Source organism: Nymphaea colorata, chromosome 2, assembly GCF_008831285.2.
Source record: "Nymphaea colorata isolate Beijing-Zhang1983 chromosome 2, ASM883128v2, whole genome shotgun sequence".
Taxonomy (NCBI): domain Eukaryota; kingdom Viridiplantae; phylum Streptophyta; class Magnoliopsida; order Nymphaeales; family Nymphaeaceae; genus Nymphaea; species Nymphaea colorata.
The window spans coordinates 18,636,230-18,654,163 of NC_045139.1; the positions used below are offsets into that span (position 1 = coordinate 18,636,230).

Sequence of the window (17,934 nt, forward strand, 5' to 3'; positions counted from 1 at the left end):
CTTTCTCTCGTTAGGTTTTCAACTCTGGAAAGATATACTAATATCTGAACCAAAGTGTTTGCAACGTTCAATTCAAGCCATCAGAATTGAATAAACTAAACACAGGGCAATCGCATCTGAACCAGATAAATATAGCCAAAAGAAAACAGAAAGCTCCAAAATCATGCCTGCATCCTATAGAGATCCATACTCAAGGAATGAGAGCCAGTCTTCAAGAAAGAAAAGTAAGGAATTTAAAGAATTTGACCCTTTCTATTAAATGAAAAATGTAGCCTCAGATGTACAATTGTTACACAGACTCATCTGGACTAAAAAGATCATCTTCTACAAATTTTATTTCTAGTGTAGTTGAACTAATGCCAAGCCAGACCATCAGCAGACGCCATCTAAATCCCCATTTACATAAAAAATCAGAACCTAAAATTGAATGAAGTAAATAAAAACAGAAAAATTCAATTGCCCAAATATGCATATCCTCAAATATTGCTGTCTAACACTTCCTTGAGGAAACTCAATCCTTCAGCTGATATGCTTCTCCTAACTCGGGTCTTCGGTATCTCAATTCGAGGGGGTGGCTCAGGCGAGAAGCAAACAACAATAACTGTCAAGTTATCACATGTATTGCGCTTCAGAGCTTCCCTTACTAGTTCCCTTGAGCATCTCTCTGGATCATTATGTAGCATGAGCTCCTTCCTAGCTATTGTTACTGCGCACTGGCTGCTCATGACATCCCAAAGTCCATCACAACCCATTATCAGAAACTCATCTTCATCTGTGAGTATAACCTGCTTCAACTCAGGCTCTGCACTGAGCGGGCCGAAGGATCCTTTCGGGCCTTTCATGTGCCAATCTCCTAGAGCTCTTGCAACTGATAATTGACCATTCAAATATCCATCATAAACGGTACCCCCTAACTTCTCTATTCTTAGCTTCTCAATGCTGCAATTGGGTTTGTGATCCCTGGACATTTCAACAGCTCTGCCTCGTTTTCCCAACACAGCCCGACAATCACCCGCATTTGCAACAACCAGGGTCCTATCCAGTACAGAGATAGATATTAGGCAAGCAATTTGGTTCTCACAAACAGACAAATGTGCCAGAAATTGGCTGCCGTTCTGGCATAACTGCGAAGATCTATATCAAGAGGCGTTTACCTTCCAGAAATAAATGCAGTCAGTGCAGTGGTTCCAGAGGAGGTATCAAGAGCGCATGTACTTGCCAATGCTTGATCAGCTTTTACAAATGCATTTCTTATTGCTTTGTCTAGGCAATTGGTGAACTCTGTGTCCTCAACTATGAATTTGAGGATATTTTTCTGAGTAAAAACTGCAGCATCACGTCCACCATGTCCATCAAATACCTGGCTAAATGATAGAAGTTGTTAAAAAATTACAGGAAGTTGTTATCTGAACTGCAGAAATAAATCAATCTACAGGAATGCGTGCTGATATTCCCCTGTTCCATGTATCTGCGTGCAAATAATAAGGAGAGAACCAACTTTAAACAAGTTCGGTTTATTATGATGTTGAGCTGGAGCTCGGTGTGTAGCATTAGCTCATTTACCCTCCGGCTCCCCAGGCCAGGCTTAATCAACCCAACCATGTGTATCGGCTGATATTTGCACTTCTCTGTCCAACAATACTCTTCATATGCAATCCCAGTTCCCTTTCCACGAGGAAAATCGGATGGTGAAGAATCTTATTTTGTGAAGATTCAAAAGTTAAAATATCTCAAATGTTCATGAAAAGATTACCTTGCTTGAAGAATCTTCTTTTTTTGAAAAGAATATTACCTTGCTTGTGATCGTTCTTTTCATAGAAAGTGTATTCGTGTCTTCATGTCATCACTTGAATATCGTTCATGTATAATCTATGAGTATCTCTCAGACATCTCTTGGAAGGTGTCCCTTCCCACTTGGGCATCTGAGGCTGTTGATAGTCCAGTTTGCCGTGTTGGACTCGTTCCACTTAGGCGAAAAGAACTTCCTAAAATGGGTATTGTTCAGGTAATTGATATGAAGTACGGTATTCTCAGTGAGGTAACTTTGGAAAAACACCATGCAAGAGATAAAATAGACCCATGAAATACGCTCGGATGGAGATTCCTCACCACTTGAAGACTACAATATTGTTTCGGGAGTAAATGCTCCATTACATAAGGGCAGTAATCACTCTTCCTGTTTCTATTCTAGTTCTGTTATTCAGGCGATCTTAATTAGGTAAACATGCTTGTTTACGACTCTGGGTTATAGATTCTTCAATAGTCAACTTACCTTTTACCCTAGTGAAATTTCAGTGAAGAACTGCTGCTCCAATTCAAGTACTTGAATAACCAAATTTACAGGAAGAAGGAAAATTAACTCACTCCATAAAAAGCACCTGCAAATTGGCAGTCAACTGTTGGTCCTAGATACTCTACTAAATTATCAACGCAGATGTGCTCATCTTCCATATATGGCTTTGGCCCTATCTCAGCATAGCTTCCTGAACGAAATATCGGCAGAAACCCACCCTTTTCCTCTGATGGTGACTTAAAATCCAAACTTCCAAAGTCCACGTCCTGCAATAAAATGATTTTGAATTATTCATTTTATAGGTCGACCTGTGCAAAAATTTTGCGAGAGGAAGGAAACAATAGGACTGAATGTCATAGTTATGCTTCACAGCTTTCAATCAAACAAAATGCAGTCATCATAAAATGTATTCTATGTCCGACCTCTGTCTAAGTGCTTGATAGCAACAGCAAGAGAAAGAGAAAGCAATTGACATAGTATATCTACATTGTTACAACCACTGGCACCCAACTGAAACGCAGATGTGTGAAATTTCAACTTTGTCAACAGCCAGGAAAGGACCATTCTTAGTAAGTGAAGTCTGTGAAGTAACTTAGTAGGAACGAACACGTAAACTTCAAACTTTATGTGAGACAGTAACTCCGTTTTTAAGAACACAAGCTTCTGCTTGGTCTATTCCTTTCTTAGAGCATGTCCGTTTTAAGGTATGACCCTAAGGTTCTTACCTTGGAAACCTTCACTTTTACAGACAAATTCATATGCTCAGTCAGTTTACCAATTATATGTTTGCCTTATAAATGTTTCTAAGTTCACAAAGTCTCCTAATTTGTAACACGGAGTGATGAATGGATGCTACTGCATAAATACATGAGTTGAATACGCACAGGGGATTTTGAGACATGAAGATGTTAAACAAAACAAGGTCATATCTATTACCATCTGAGAATTATTCAAATTGTTCTGGAAATTTTAAGCAGTCGCAAATATCAGCATAACATGGCAATGTTATCACAAGATGTTCAAGACTACGTTTTTACTATACCGCATTTGGATATGTGATTATTCCCAGAAATGGGGTGTTTTTATGATCAGAATCTTAATATATGCGTAAGAAAATTGCCTAAATGTTTAAAGCATCGTGCTAAAGGCTTCTGAAAAGTGAGACGAGTTTTTACTTTTTTCCATCGCATAATTCCTGTTCTGCTTTCTGCGTCTCGTATCTTTTGCTGATCGGTTCTTATACGTTTAACAAACTCATGGTGAAGAAAATATTGAGACACTTCGAGGTGCTATTCTTAGCAAAGTTCTAGGAAGCAAATGGCCTCAAATAGTAACATGGATTAATATCTCAAGCATGTTAATGCAATGATAAAGCATTAAATGACCACAAACTTCTGATAAACTGGAAATTGTTTTTTCCTTACTGTTTCCTGCAGAAAGCCCGCAAAAAGTTAACCATGCGTTGATGGATTGTTTACCAAGAAAAAGCAAAATTTATTAATTTAATATGTCATGAGATTTACGTTTTTAATGGTTGATTTTTTGCATTTGTCTAATTAAAGAAAAGGTACTTTTCAATTTAATCTAAGGACGAGGTGAGCGAAAAGAACGAGAAACCGTAAAATGTAGAGGTTGGCAACGAACCTTGCCATTGCTAAAAAAATGTTCCGTCTATAAAATGAAAAAAGAAGATCAATGCCCTGTTCTGTTCGATTCGCTTAACCAAGAACCTCTAATGATGTAACTACAAGTAATAAAGTACCAGATACGAAAAGTACATTAGGAATTCGACAACAAAATCAATCACATTCTAATGAGAGATACCATCTTCCACATCAATGGGGAAGAAAAATGAAAGGAAAAAAGCAACAAATATGATAAGGACACACCAGGCCAGATCAAAGAGATCAGGAAACAAAAGCAGGCCAAAAAACTCACCAAGTCTGCCGAATTTGCATGGCGGACCGCACGGCCGCAAAGCTGAATGGTGGAAAGACTGCGTGGTGGCCTTCCGCCCTTTGATTGCTTCGCATTCTCCCGACCCTCTGCACCTGAATTTTCCAAGAGAGCCCCATTGTCTTTACCATATCCACTCTCTAAAACTGCCAATGGTGGTGACAGACCAGCGCCGGCGGCCATTTCGCTCCCCAAAACATAAATTTCACCTTTTCTGGTTGATCGTTCAATCCACAAGATTCCCAGAAAATTTAAATACTAAAACGGAATTTGGTCCCCAAAATTTTGCCCAAAGTTGAAGAATAACTGAATTTTCCGAAGAAGAAAAACCACAGGAACGGTGTGACAGTTCGCAGGTGAAGATTTAAGACGACAACCCAATGGAGATTTCTCATGAACTGCCCAAGAAAGAAGTCCGCTTCAGCAATGATCTCAGAGAAAACCAACTTCCCAAAATACATCAACCAAGCTGTTGCCGAAGAAGTAAACGTCTAAAACAATTGCAGGAATTGTAATAATTGAAGAGGAGACACTTCCGCGATCATCTCTATTTGATCAATCCCGGGACGTCTGTTGTTCTCTTCCCTTTTGTCTTTGATTCTGGGGATTAAAATACTGTAAAATAAATCGCCGAGCGTGCCGCCAAGCCTTCCCCTTCCCACCAATTCCACCCCACACCCGCCCATTTAACCACTAGTTATTGATCGCCCTTGTTTGGACACGTGGAGACAACCCACCTCCCCAACAGTTTTCTAGTAGAATTTCAAAATTATCCCTCACGAATCGACGCCAAATCTTTCCAAAGTTTCGTCAAGAAAATCAAAATGCCAAGATAGTGCAGCAGAAACTTAGCTTTCATGCTATTGATTTCTTTATTTCAAATCCAATTATCCAAGAGAAGTTTATGTAAAAGATCATGAACCAATGCCATTTGCATTCCAATGTTTGAAATTGCTTTAACCGAATATAACTGCCATTCGTCTGTTTGACATGGTTGGTCTCATAATATTTGAAAGAACAAAGTTATAAAATTGTCAGATTTTGATAATCTAAAGAGTTGAAATTTGCAATAAAGAAGATGATTTAGGTCAAGAGGTCGATCTTTTTTCAAGCCGACCATGGAATCATATTGAGGGTGCAAGCGGTTGAGTTTGAATTTTGGACTTCCTTTCCTTGAGTGCAGCGGGTACACCTGTTTATGCATTTCAGAGATCTAATTCTGATCCATTTGCATCTATAATCACAATTATATATGAACAGATTTGGTGAAATTGAACAACTAAAACATATTAAGATATAAAAGGACAGGTATACATAATCTTTCGCATATTTCGAAAGAGGCCGGTGGGATCTACCTCCTTTTCCCTCCACATTCGGTAAGAACATGTAAAGGGTATAAAAACTTTCAGGTAAGCTTGTTTTCTAAAATGTACGTTGATAGAGGAATGGATCATCGAATGAGTTTTGAATACATAATGAGGAATTATATATATATTATATGGAAGAACTAGCACCCGTTTCTCAAAAATGATATGAACAAAGAAGTCTACATAGAGGCACCTAACAATGAAAAACATTGAAGTTGATTAGTTAATCACTACATGTGATTATTAGAATTATAATAATGCAATTTGAACATGGAAGGGCATTCTTTCTCAGTACTAATCTACAATGTAATGGAAACAAATCTCCAGACAGAAACAAGTTTCACAAGAAATAAATACGAGTTCCTTAACATTTAAAGTTTCATTTTTTTATGATAATAATATTGAAAATTGGTTTCTGAGAGGAACTTTTTACTAATATGCGGTGCATATATGTTATAGAAAACAAGTTTAAAGGAAAACCCAAATCTGAATGCTCTTGAGATTAAAATGAAAACCTTGGGCTCTTTGACAGCAACAACAGTTTGTTGCAGTTTCATGAATCCATAGCAAAGACTGAAACATATTCATAAAACATTGTAACATAGTGTTTTGTTTGTGAACCTAGCCAATCTTTAGGGCAGATTCATGAAACAACAACAAACTATTCTCATTGCCAAACGGCCCATAAGACAATTTTATAAATATCAGTTCTCCACTTGTATGCAAAGCTTAAAAAATTGATGCATCTCGTGAAACACATAATCCGCCACCAGCATTAAAAAATGACTTAAAAATTTAAATTATTTTTTTGTTAATATGTTTATTATCACAAGACCCATACGTTTCACATGTATGTCTCAATCGTTTAAAGGTACCCAAGAGAGTTCAGGTTTGAAACGTGATGGATTTTAAAATGCGTAGTAGGATCCCAATTCTGTCATGTTGATATTCAAATGTGGGAACTGATCTGATGAACACAGTTATCAATCAGGTCCTATTCCTTTTATGGTCAGTTATTAACTATTCTTTTCATGGTGTTTAGACGATTTTTCTGTTTTTTTCATTTAAATGTAAATAAATAAATTGCTTAAGTATTTACAAAAAATAAAAGATCTTGATTTCCCAAACCCTGTAACTCCTGGCATCATTTTTTATGTTGAGGCTGCTTTTGTATATATCCTATAAAAAAAAAGACTGTCTTGATCGTTGGCAATAGGCCATAAACAGAACAAACAGAACAGACACTTACTCATTCATTGCAAAAACAAAGATAATCTTACCATCTCAAATTCCAAGACAGTAACATATAAAAAGAAAGAGAGAGAGAGAGAGAGCTTACCGTTTATGTATGCAATGGCTTCACAGGAGGAATGATATCAAGGCTCTCTGCCATCAATGACTTCAAAGGAGGGATTGATCATCTGGTCAAGGCTCTTCGCAATTCGAGAGATCAAAGCTCTATGCCGCTTGAGAGGAGAAAAATAAACCATGCACTCGCATTTGCACGACGAACCATAATGGTGTAATATTGCAAAAAGATATTCAGCACATTTTTTTGCTGCCCTGAAAGCATGTTCTCGATTTGCACACTTATGATAACAATATTCAACTTAAATGGTCTTTAATGAGCATATTAAGAGATGGGATTGGCAGAAAAAGGCGTTGCAGACAGAAAAACTAGAGAGAGACTTTAAATGCTAATAACTGCAGAGATTTAGATCAGATGGAATTGTGAGTTACATTATTTTGCATAAAGCCAAGTAACAGCGCAAGATCTAAATTTAAATGCACGGCGCTAACACATAAATTTGTTCAGTAGTGGGTGCAATCAACTGCATATAGTACGTACCTACAAAAAACTGCATAATTCACGGACATAGGTGCTCAGAAAATGTTGCAAAATGTTGTAACCTGGAATATAAGCAAGGTCCACGCTTGTGTTTGGGGGATTTCAATTCTATCTGTAATGGTCAAGAGAAAACAGGGAGGGCTCCGGCACCGACAGCATCCTTGTCATTCATGAACTTCATGAACCATAGAGAGTTTCAGGTGTTTGACGCTAATTCCAAGTTCTTTTGGTCTAATAACATATTGATAGTGGGAAGGGTCGCAACGGTGTTCTTGTTCTTCAAACTCGAATAATCATGTCAATCAATTGGGGAACTTAATCTTGGCAAACTGAGTTTAAAGTTATTCAAAGAATTTAAGGATTTTTTCTTTTAAGGATATTATTTTATGTTTTAGAAACTTTCATTGACAGATTTAAATTCAGAAAACTAATTTGAAATGATTAAATAAAAATAGTAGATTCAGCCATTGTTCCTATTGCTGGGCATGGATGCTAGTGTCCAAGTGTGCCCGCAACATGGAAGAAGGCACAGCGGCGCATGTGGAAAATTGCTCTGCTGTACTGTTCAAGGGGTTGGAGCGCACCTTTTAAACGTCGTGGATCTGATGCTTTTCTTCCTCCAATCAACAACTCTTTAGTAGGAGCTTCCTGTCAAAATTGTACTGAAAGCCAAGCTCAGTGAAAAGCAAGTTCCCCGGGAATGACCCACTTGCCCAAACTGCAGTAAGCGAACTTGACGCCTTCCACGAGAGATTGATTTTAGCCACCTACCACTTTCGAGTTTTTATCATTTTTTTTTTTTATCGCAGATTCTGCTTTCAATTATCCTGATAAAATAGACGCTCGTAAAAAAACTGAGCCTGGTCTCCGTAAATGCCCCCAGGAGACCCTCTCTCTCTCTCTCTCTCTCTCTCCGCTTCCCTTTTGTATAAAGCAGTTGGTGATGGTCGAGCGAAGGAAGTTGGTCTCATCCCATTCATTGCTGCTGATTTCAGACTGAATAGACTGAAAAGGTCAGCTTCCTGACTACCTTCGTCGCAAGAAATCGAATCTCAAGTTTGTTAGTTCACTCTATTACCACTGATTCTTGTTTTTAGTATACACTGATCTGGTCGCCATGTCGGTGGCGATTAATTGTGTTTGGATGACAGCAACTTGTTTGGTTTTCGTGTTCTTGCGATTGCTATAGTTAAGAAAATACTGTCTATGGTTTTTGTGCTATTGGTGTTAGTATTAATTCCCTGATTTCCGTCTCCAGTTCACACAAGGTCTTCTGTTCGTTTCTCAACGCAGTTGGTGGGAGCCATGGTCCCTGTTTTACTTTTTGTGTTTACGGTCTTACACAATGGAGTTTTTGGAGAGGGAGCCGCTCGAAACGTTTCATCGAGGCCAGTGGTGGTGAATGTCGGAGCAATTTTCACATTTGATTCTGCGGTAGGCCGCGTCGCCAAGATCGCGATTGATGCTGCAGTAGATGATATAAATGCCGATTCCAACGTTCTTCATGGAATTAAGCTGAACGTTACCTCTTTGGACTCCAACTCCAGTGGTTTTCTTGGCATTATTGAAGGTATGTTGTCAGACTTCTCTATTGACATTCATTAGACTTCTGCGTCTTCACTAACTTCCTTCAGACACATCAAAGCTGTCATTCGGACGAAGCAGATATACGTGAACTGCTCTTGCTGAGTTTAACAGTTTAACTTTGATTTTCTGCCATGAAGTGAGCAATTTAAGGTCGTGTATGTAATGTAAGCGATGTGAAGCGTGAAATGTTAAGTGAAAAGTAAATAAATAAGAAATGCCTTTGACACGAAGCATAAAGGCAACTAATATAATACTGTTAAAGGAAGCAAAGAAGAAATAACGTAAAAGGAAAAGGTGTGTGTATATATATATATATATAAAGAAATAGCGTAAAAGGAAAAGGTATTCTCTTTCCTCTAACCTTTTCCGAAAACGCTCCTGTACATATTATAATAACAAGTAATTAAGGAAATAGAGATTTCAGTATTGAAGAAGTTTTAATGGACGTGGGCTCTCGAAAGAGTTTCAGAAGCATGAAACAAGAGGACAATTGCATACTTTCTGAGTTTGGAGACACGCTTCTGGCTGTTCAGTAACTTTAAATGCCAGAACCTTCACTTGTTCAGATATCCACAGAGTGCATTTTGTTTCTTTTATACTTACAACTGTTCAATTCGTGAGTAATAGATTTGATCTTGCACTTCTTATTTCACTTCTACATTCTTTGCCCAGTGTGCTTGGTCTAATGTTTACCCAAACTGCTTGTTGGTGCAGCTCTACAGTTCATGGAGAAGGATACTGTCGCGATAATTGGTCCACAGTCCTCTACGATTGCTCATGTGATGTCACATGTTGCCAATGAACTCCAAGTTCCAACTCTGTCTTTTGCTGCAACAGATCCATCTCTTAATTCACTGCAGTACCCATTTTTCGTTAGGACCACACAAAGTGATTTGTATCAAATGTCTGCAATCGCTGCTGTTGTTGATTATTACCGCTGGAAAGAGGTGGTTGCACTTTATATTGATGATGATTATGGGAGGAACGGTATCTCTGCTTTGGGAGACAAACTTCAGGAGAGAACATGCAAGATTTCTTTCAAAGCCGCATTGCCTCCTGGTACGACTAACAGTGATATCACTGATGTGCTGGTTAAATTGGCATTAATGGAATCAAGAGTTATTGTTGTCCATGTCAGTGACCCTGTTGCAGGTCTTATGATCTTCTCTGTTGCAAAGCATCTTGACATGGTTGCCGATGGATATGTGTGGATAGCTACTGATTGGCTTTCCTCTTATCTCGACACTTACCCTGCCAATTCTGAGACAACAATTTCACTCCAGGGAGTTCTCATGACACGACAGCATGTACCCGATTCAGATCAGAAGAAAGCTTTTACATCCAGGTGGGCCAATTTGGTCAAGAAAGAGGAATTGAGAACCTCAATGTTGGGGTTGAATACTTATGGTTTATATGCATATGATACAGTATGGCTAATAGCACATGCAACCGATGCTTTTCTTGATGGAGGAAGTACTATTTCTTTCTCGAGTGATGCAAAATTGAAAGATATAAAACAAAGCAAGATGAACCTTCAAGCATTAAGCATATTCAATGGGGGGAGCAGTTGCTGACAAGAGTACTGGAAGCAGATTTCATGGGCTTAACTGGCAAGATTCAGTTTGATTCGGACAGATACTTGGTTCATCCTGCATACGATATAATCAATGTTGTTGGAACTGGGTGCAGAGTGATCGGTTATTGGTCTAATTATTCTGGCTTATCAGTGGAGCCGCCAGAAAGCTTCTACTCCAAGCCTCCAAATGCTTCAAATCAGCAACTTCGTAGTGTCATCTGGCCTGGGGAGAGGGCAGCAAAACCTCGTGGATGGGTTTTCCCAAATAATGGAAGGCAGTTAAGAATAGGTATCCCCAACAGAGTGAGTTATAAGGAATTTGTTTCGCTGGCTGAAAAAAGTGATACAGTGAAGGGCTTCTGCATAGATGTATTTACAGCTGCATTGAACAATTTACCATATCCTCTTCCTTATAAACTCATACCATTTGGGAATGGTAAAGAAAACCCAAGCTATCGTGAGCTTGTACGGATGGTTCAAACAGGAGTGAGTGCATAATTAAAAGCCTTTGCTTTTGAGGTGAATACAATTTTCTGCGTCATTTTGACGTTTTCTCTTTCTCCTTCTTGGCAGTTCTTTGATGCAGCAGTTGGGGACATTGCAATTGTTACCAACAGAACAAAGATTGTAGACTTTACACAACCTTATGCAGAGTCTGGGCTTGTTGTTGTAGCTCCAACAAAAAGGGTGAAATCAGGTGCTTGGGCATTCCTCAGGCCCTTTACTTTAAAGATGTGGGGCGCAACTGTGGCATTTTTTCTTGTGATGGGAATAGTTGTATGGATTCTTGAACACAGGGTCAATAAAGATTTCCGTGGCTCACCAAGAAATCAAGTTGTCACCGTTGTCTGGTAGGTTCTACAGGTTCACGCTTGTAGGAATATTTGTGTTTCTGTCTTACTTGCATTGGTTTGAGCACGTGCTCCTTGGTTACACAGCATCATTATCACTCTCGAGAGCGACCTCATAACTGACGATTTTTCTTCTACTCATTTTCATATTTCTAAGTGACTCGGCTTGACTCCTCATTAGAGTGAAACTTCACCAATGATGATGTTTGAAAAAGAACAATAATTTGTTCTGGTATGTTCATCAGAGTACTATTAGAGAACTGTTTATGAGCTGACATCCCAGACATACGATGATAAGCTATCCTTATCTTTCGACATTGTGTCAGTTTTTCTCCGTTTGTAGGCACAGAAGGCTGCTCATAGAGTTGGTGGTTCAATATTTACTACTGTTGTTCCATCGTGTGAGGGAGTATGCCCTTGACGTTGTTATCATCCTTCGGCTCTCTCTCTCTCTCTCTCTCTATATATATATATATATATATATATATATATATATATATATATTATGTGTGTGTGTCCGTGTATCTATATAGTCTATATTGTTACTGCATCCGCAGCCGGCACCAGTGTGACATACACAATAACCATTGCACAAGATGTAAGCATAAATATGATTTACAAAGGTGTTTTTTTAGTGAGTGATCATTACAAAAGATCACTAAATTGACCTGGTTTGCATAATCATTTGAGTAGGATTTCTGCACTGCAATGCTTTCTAGTTGATCCATATTCTGCATGAATATATTATTTTATTCATCAAATACGATTGAATCTTCTGAAAAACATCTGTGTAAGTAGACAAGAAGTACTTTCATCTGTGTGGATTCTGGGGCCAAACATCCTTTCAGAGGCTACTTCCTTTGCAAGTTGTGAGGTCCAGCAGTAGCAAAGTTTATCAAAATGGGACTATCCATGTAAAATTTTTTGGGTTGAACTAGCTTTGTCTGCTTAATCTTTTAGTTTGTTTTTTCTTTAAAACTATCATCTTATGTGGTTTTCTTTTTCGGTTCTTGCAGGTTTAGCTTCTCAACAATGTTTTTTGCTCACAGTAAGCACATCTTGTGGTTACCATTTCTTTGATCTCCATATCAATATCATCTGAAATACTATTTCTTGTTAATCATGCAGGAGAGGAAGTTGTTAGTGTCCTTGGACGACTTGTGCTTGTAGTGTGGCTCTTTGTGGTCCTCATAGTTAATTCAAGCTACACTGCGAGCTTGACTTCAATACTTACTGTACAGCAGCTCTCTTCACCGATCACAGGAATTGAGAGTTTGATATCAAGTGGGGAGCCGGTTGGATTCCAAGTAGGATCCTTTGCTCAGAACTATCTGATAGACCTAGGTGTACAAAAGTCTAGGCTGATTGAACTTGGCTCTCCAGAAGCCTATGCAGCAGCCTTAGAGAAAGGTCCAGCAAATGGAGGTGTTGCTGCTGTGGTTGATGAACGTCCATATGTCGATCTTTTTCTCTCAAAATACTGCAAGTTCTCTATTCGAGGAAATGAGTTTACTAAGAGCAGCTGGGGCTTTGTAAGTACTCGAGTAAATCTAGTTAATTCTGATTGTTTTGGATTTCTGAACAGTTGGGATGTTTTTCTATTGTTTATTTTGTATCAGGCATTCCCCCGGGATTCTCCTTTAGCTGATGACTTCTCAACTGCCATCCTAACTTTGGCAGAAAGTGGTGAGCTACAAAGGATCCATGACAAATGGCTGACAAACACAGGTTGCAGTTCACAGAGCACAGATATCAGCTCAAATCAGCTTGACCTAAATAGCTTCTGGGGCCTCTTTCTGATATGTGCAATTGCATCAGTTCTTGCACTCTCTGTATATTTCCTTAGGATATTACGTACGTTCAGCCAGCAAAATCACCAACCAGATGTGTCTGCTTATGCCGAAGGTAACTCTAGGTCGGGAAGTATGCAAAGATTTCTTTCGTTTCTTGATCAGAAGGATGAAAGCAAGCCGGGTGAAAAACCAACACAGGTATCTTCTGGGAATAGCACTGTGGTCATTGAAGGCTGAATCATTGTTTTTATCAATTTTCAAGTACCAAGAAAATTGCAGAAAGTTACAATGTTAGATAGTTCAATACTCTAAGAATGTCGTAAGGCGCAGGAAGATCCAGTCCAGTGCATCACAAAGGCCTTTACAGAAACTACAGTCTTTGTACAGGAAGATCCAGTCCAGTGCTTCACGAAGGCCTTTACAGAAACTACAGCCCGAGGTTTCTCCATGTCATAAGTCCCTCTCAGCTATAAAATACATACAGTACCTGTACTTCCACGACACTGTCATCTACTTCAACCAAATACAGGTAAATAGGCAGTCAAGGGGTAACTAGCTCCATTGCCCCATCTCGTGGTTTAAGATCTACTTAAATGGCACAAGTAAGTCATTTGTCTGTTTGATATGAGTTCATATGTTCCAGTAACAACGGCGCTGTTCAAAGGTCGGCAATTGATGTAACAGCCTATGTAAGACCTGGATCATTGCAAACGTGAGCTAAACTTGAGAACGCAAACAAACAGGAACAGTCAGCTAAGTACATGAAAAGTCGATATGGTACAGTTGACAAATTGCATAACTTCTTGAATCTGATCCCCCCAACAGCAATGTTGTGGTCATCTTATAAAATCCACGGATATCATTTACTCCGTCGGCCCGTCACTGCAATGGTACAGGGCTAACACCTGCTTTCTAGAAGATTAACCACCAATAAGAGTAATATCCTCCAACACGTTCTTATCTTCCCTCTTGCATAGTGGACTATTCGCCATATGGACCCTGAACATCATTGTAGGGCCATCGTTGTAGGTAGAATGCGCCTCTCTGTGAATCTCTGATTCAAAAACCATCTCAGTAGCGTGGCTAGCCCAATGTTCAGATAAGTCGATGCTTAATGGGTCCATTAGAGCATGTTTGACAACAGTAATGACTTGTTATTGTTATTGTTTCATGAATGTACTTCAAGTACTAGACAAATTAGTGGACCATGAAAACACAATGTTTTAAGAATTTACTCTAATTTTCGAAGCAGATTCTTGAGACAGTAACAGCTTATCACTGTTACCAAACGGGCTCTTTAAGGTTCCCAAAATTCCCTACCCTCAATTTTCAATCCACATATTGACACTGTCCCCAAGCTCTCTCCCTCTCTCTCATCTTCGGCAAGAGCAGGGTCCGGGGGCATGCATGGATACAATATGAATATATTCCATAAAAAGTCATGTTAGTCATGAAAATAAACCATAATTCATTAATCACAAGCACTAAGTCGTTCCAAGAACAAAAGTATTGACATTTTCCCATCTCCAAAAGACAGTGAAATCTACAGACCTATAGAGAGAGGAGATCTTCAGCACGTGTTCTTTGCTACCTTGGAAGGTTCTTTTTTTAATTTGGACGCTTATAATTATCATAGCCAAGTTAATAGTGTTCAATAAGATCAAGGGAAGCTGAAGAGAGAGAGAAGGGGGGAGGGGGGAAAATACAACTCCTGTACTAATAGGCCGTAGAACTTCACCCTCATCTATTAACCTCCAACAGGGGTGTAACACTCATGGAAATCGAACTTGAGATGTGTTGTTTATGAGTTGTAGGTCCGACCAGCTACACTACACATCAGTTGGCGAGCGAGAACAAAAGCTGATAAAATGGAAAAGTCATTGACAAAATTGTTGACAAGACGTCACCGCAATACCAAAAAAAGCAAGACCATGCAAAATGCAAAAACAAAAACAAAAAGAAAAATAGACAATAGATGCAAAAGAGAGGGAGAGAGAGAGAGAGAGAGAGAAAGCGCTAGTGAGTGGTACCCAGCCTTTGCCAATGCGCAAGGAGAGATTAACGTCCACCTTTACCAAATGAAGGTGATCGAAAGTAATGTCGCTAGTAAGAAAAAGTCAGGAAAAGAGCAAAAACAAAGAAACCAAAGAACCATCTAAAAAAGCCAGGAGGGAGCGGGGCAACAACAAGAAAGTAACATGAATTAAGTAAGGGTAAAGCCACTGCTGAGATTTAGAGGTTGAATTGAAGGTTACACTATTTTGAATAAAGCCAAAAAACAATGCGAGTTTCACCTTATTGTATGGTGAATTTAGATAGTTAGAACTCACTCCGTTTATCATGATATATGGTTGAGAAAAAAAACAAGGTGAAAAAAGTGTGAACCAAATCTCTTTGTTTTTCTCTCAACTATCAATCATAGTAGACCAGACGACTTAGATTTGGTGTCTCCGAGTGTCTATTGTTTTAGAGTCACCATTCATGGATTATATATATATAAAGAGAGAGAGAGAGAGAGAGAGAGAGAGAGAGAGAGAGAGAGAGAAACTTCATCCTCACCAAAGTGTTGTTTGGAATAAAGCTTCAAAGGAATAAGGAACATCACACAGTTTGTGGTCCACAAATTTGGGGTGGTTCATCCATTCTTGGTTAAGTTCTATGCACCTTACTAAAAAAAACTTAAGTCTCTTCTCAAGCAAATTTGTCCAAAAAGGAGAAAGGGAATAGGGACCAAATCCTGTCCCCATGATCCATCAAGCAACGGATGCTTTCATCATAGCCTTTTATGTATTGCCTTTCATCCCCATCCTCTTATTGGCTGGTTTCCATCTTGGGTTTTGAAGGAGCTTTCTTTGAACGAATTGGAAAGGAAGCACAAATTCTTTAATAAATATTCTACTATTTAGTTTTAAAAAATATTACAAAAAGCACTTACCATTTAAGCAAATAATATAACTTTCAAAAGTTAACAAATAAGCACTCAACTTTTGAAGGAAACCTTCAATGAGCCGCCCATTATCATAACACATTTATTAAAAGCCAACTTTTTCTGTCAATAGGTCACATTTTGAGAATGTCTCTCAAAATTTGAGTGCCAACCTATTAACTTGTAGAATTTGAACGGTGATTGATTTGTTATTTTCTCAAGTCTTAGGCACCTTTCTGTAATTTCTTAATGTTAGCAGTAGCGTTGGCAGACTTCAGGCTCAAGCTGATCTGCCTTTGCATTAGCAACATGGGATCATGTTGATTCTTTACCAATTCCATGCGTTCCCCAATGTATAGGAAGCAAGCAAACAGCTTAGCTTTGGTTGCAGAAGGACCTTTATTCCTTAGTGATAAGCTATTAGCTTCCCCTTGTGTAAGAAGTTACGTTACTTTCATGAAAATTACATCTAAATTTTAGAAAATTTTACTTGTCATATATAAAAATTTTGAAACATGATATTTCAGTTCCTGTCAAAATTTAAAAACTTTAATTCAACCTCTCGCATGAAAAATTTCTGGTTCCACCCCTGAACATGATGACTACAATCTGCCCTGCGACTATAGACTCGGGAGCTTTTCAGTATTGATTCTGTTGGAAGTACTGATTCTCAAAAGGTTTTTTCGCCATAACTCGAACAAATGTCCTTATAAGATACATTGATCAACATATAGTTTCTTTTGTTTGGTGAATGGATTTCATTAGACAAAGACATTTGCACCATTAACTAAATCGCCTTCATTAGAATCCTTAGAAGGTTATGATCATGCATTAGAAGCACAAGATTAAGTATGAATATACGGGGTTTTACATATGGAGGTCATAATTGCTTCAAACTTCACCGCTAAAATTACATCTTGTTTAATACACAAAAAACGAAAACCAAATAATAACGTTTTCTCTTCAATACATCAATTACATCCATACATGATACAACAACAATAACAATGACAACAACAACAATAATAATAACAAAACCTAAGTCAAACTTTAATTGGACTAGGAGAGTAGATCAATTAAAGTTTCAATTGCTTTTCCTTTCATATATAGTGGCTGATGCAAAGATTCATATATATATATATATATATATATATAGGTGTGTAAAATAGTTGTGGATGACTAAAGTTAAAAATTCATCATGAAAAATATTAAAAGTTTTTTAGTGATAAATTTTTTTAATTTGGACTATCTAGTCATGCTTGGCAAATGGTAGCATTAGGTGAAAGCCACCGTCCTTTCCCCAATCCCAAGGTTTATAACAGTTTTGGGATTTATGTGGTCACACAGTATACATTTCAATTTGAGTGTCACATATACCATCATTCGCAGTTTAAAGGGTAGTATTAGAATTGAACTCGAAACTTATTTACTGTATTTATAAGAGATGACGTTTTAGTTTTTTACATCTGAGAAATTATTCCATCTGCTCTTAAGAAGAGAGGCCAACTATTTTTCATTTTCCCGAACTAATGTCATTGTCATTAACCAGGGAAAGAGAAAGAATCATAACATTTCCCTTTATTACAAGGATGGTTTGGTCGTTGCTGAAACAAAGTATAAGACTACACTTTGTTCAACTCTTGTCATTCACACTAAGAGCTTGACCACTGTAGCATATGTTCCTTTGAACTTTTAACCTACTTGTCTCTGATTAAAGATGAATTCAGTTTATCGGA

General features: G+C 38.2%; 2 protein-coding genes across 2 annotated transcripts; one reads left to right on the forward strand and one right to left on the reverse strand.

Annotated features, from left to right (window-relative positions):
- Positions 1-232: 232 nt before the first annotated feature.
- Positions 233-4,897, reverse strand: LOC116246648 (probable protein phosphatase 2C 27). The gene is made up of 4 exons (XM_031618445.2): positions 4,232-4,897; positions 2,365-2,559; positions 1,155-1,360; positions 233-1,035 (listed from the first exon to the last, which is right to left on the reverse strand). The coding sequence occupies exons 1-4, from the start codon at positions 4,430-4,432 to the stop codon at positions 477-479; spliced, it is 1,161 nt and encodes a 386-aa protein (XP_031474305.1). The 5' UTR covers positions 4,433-4,897; the 3' UTR covers positions 233-476.
- A 3,308-nt stretch (positions 4,898-8,205) lies between these two features.
- LOC116248263 (glutamate receptor 3.3-like) lies at positions 8,206-13,768 on the forward strand. Its single transcript, XM_031620949.2, is given in 8 exon segments — positions 8,206-8,478; positions 8,724-9,035; positions 9,767-10,606; positions 10,609-11,114; positions 11,202-11,479; positions 12,496-12,527; positions 12,608-13,011; positions 13,099-13,768. Coding segments are annotated over 7 exon segments (2,736 nt in total). The 5' UTR covers positions 8,206-8,478; positions 8,724-8,770; the 3' UTR covers positions 13,510-13,768.
- Positions 13,769-17,934: the final 4,166 nt, after the last annotated feature.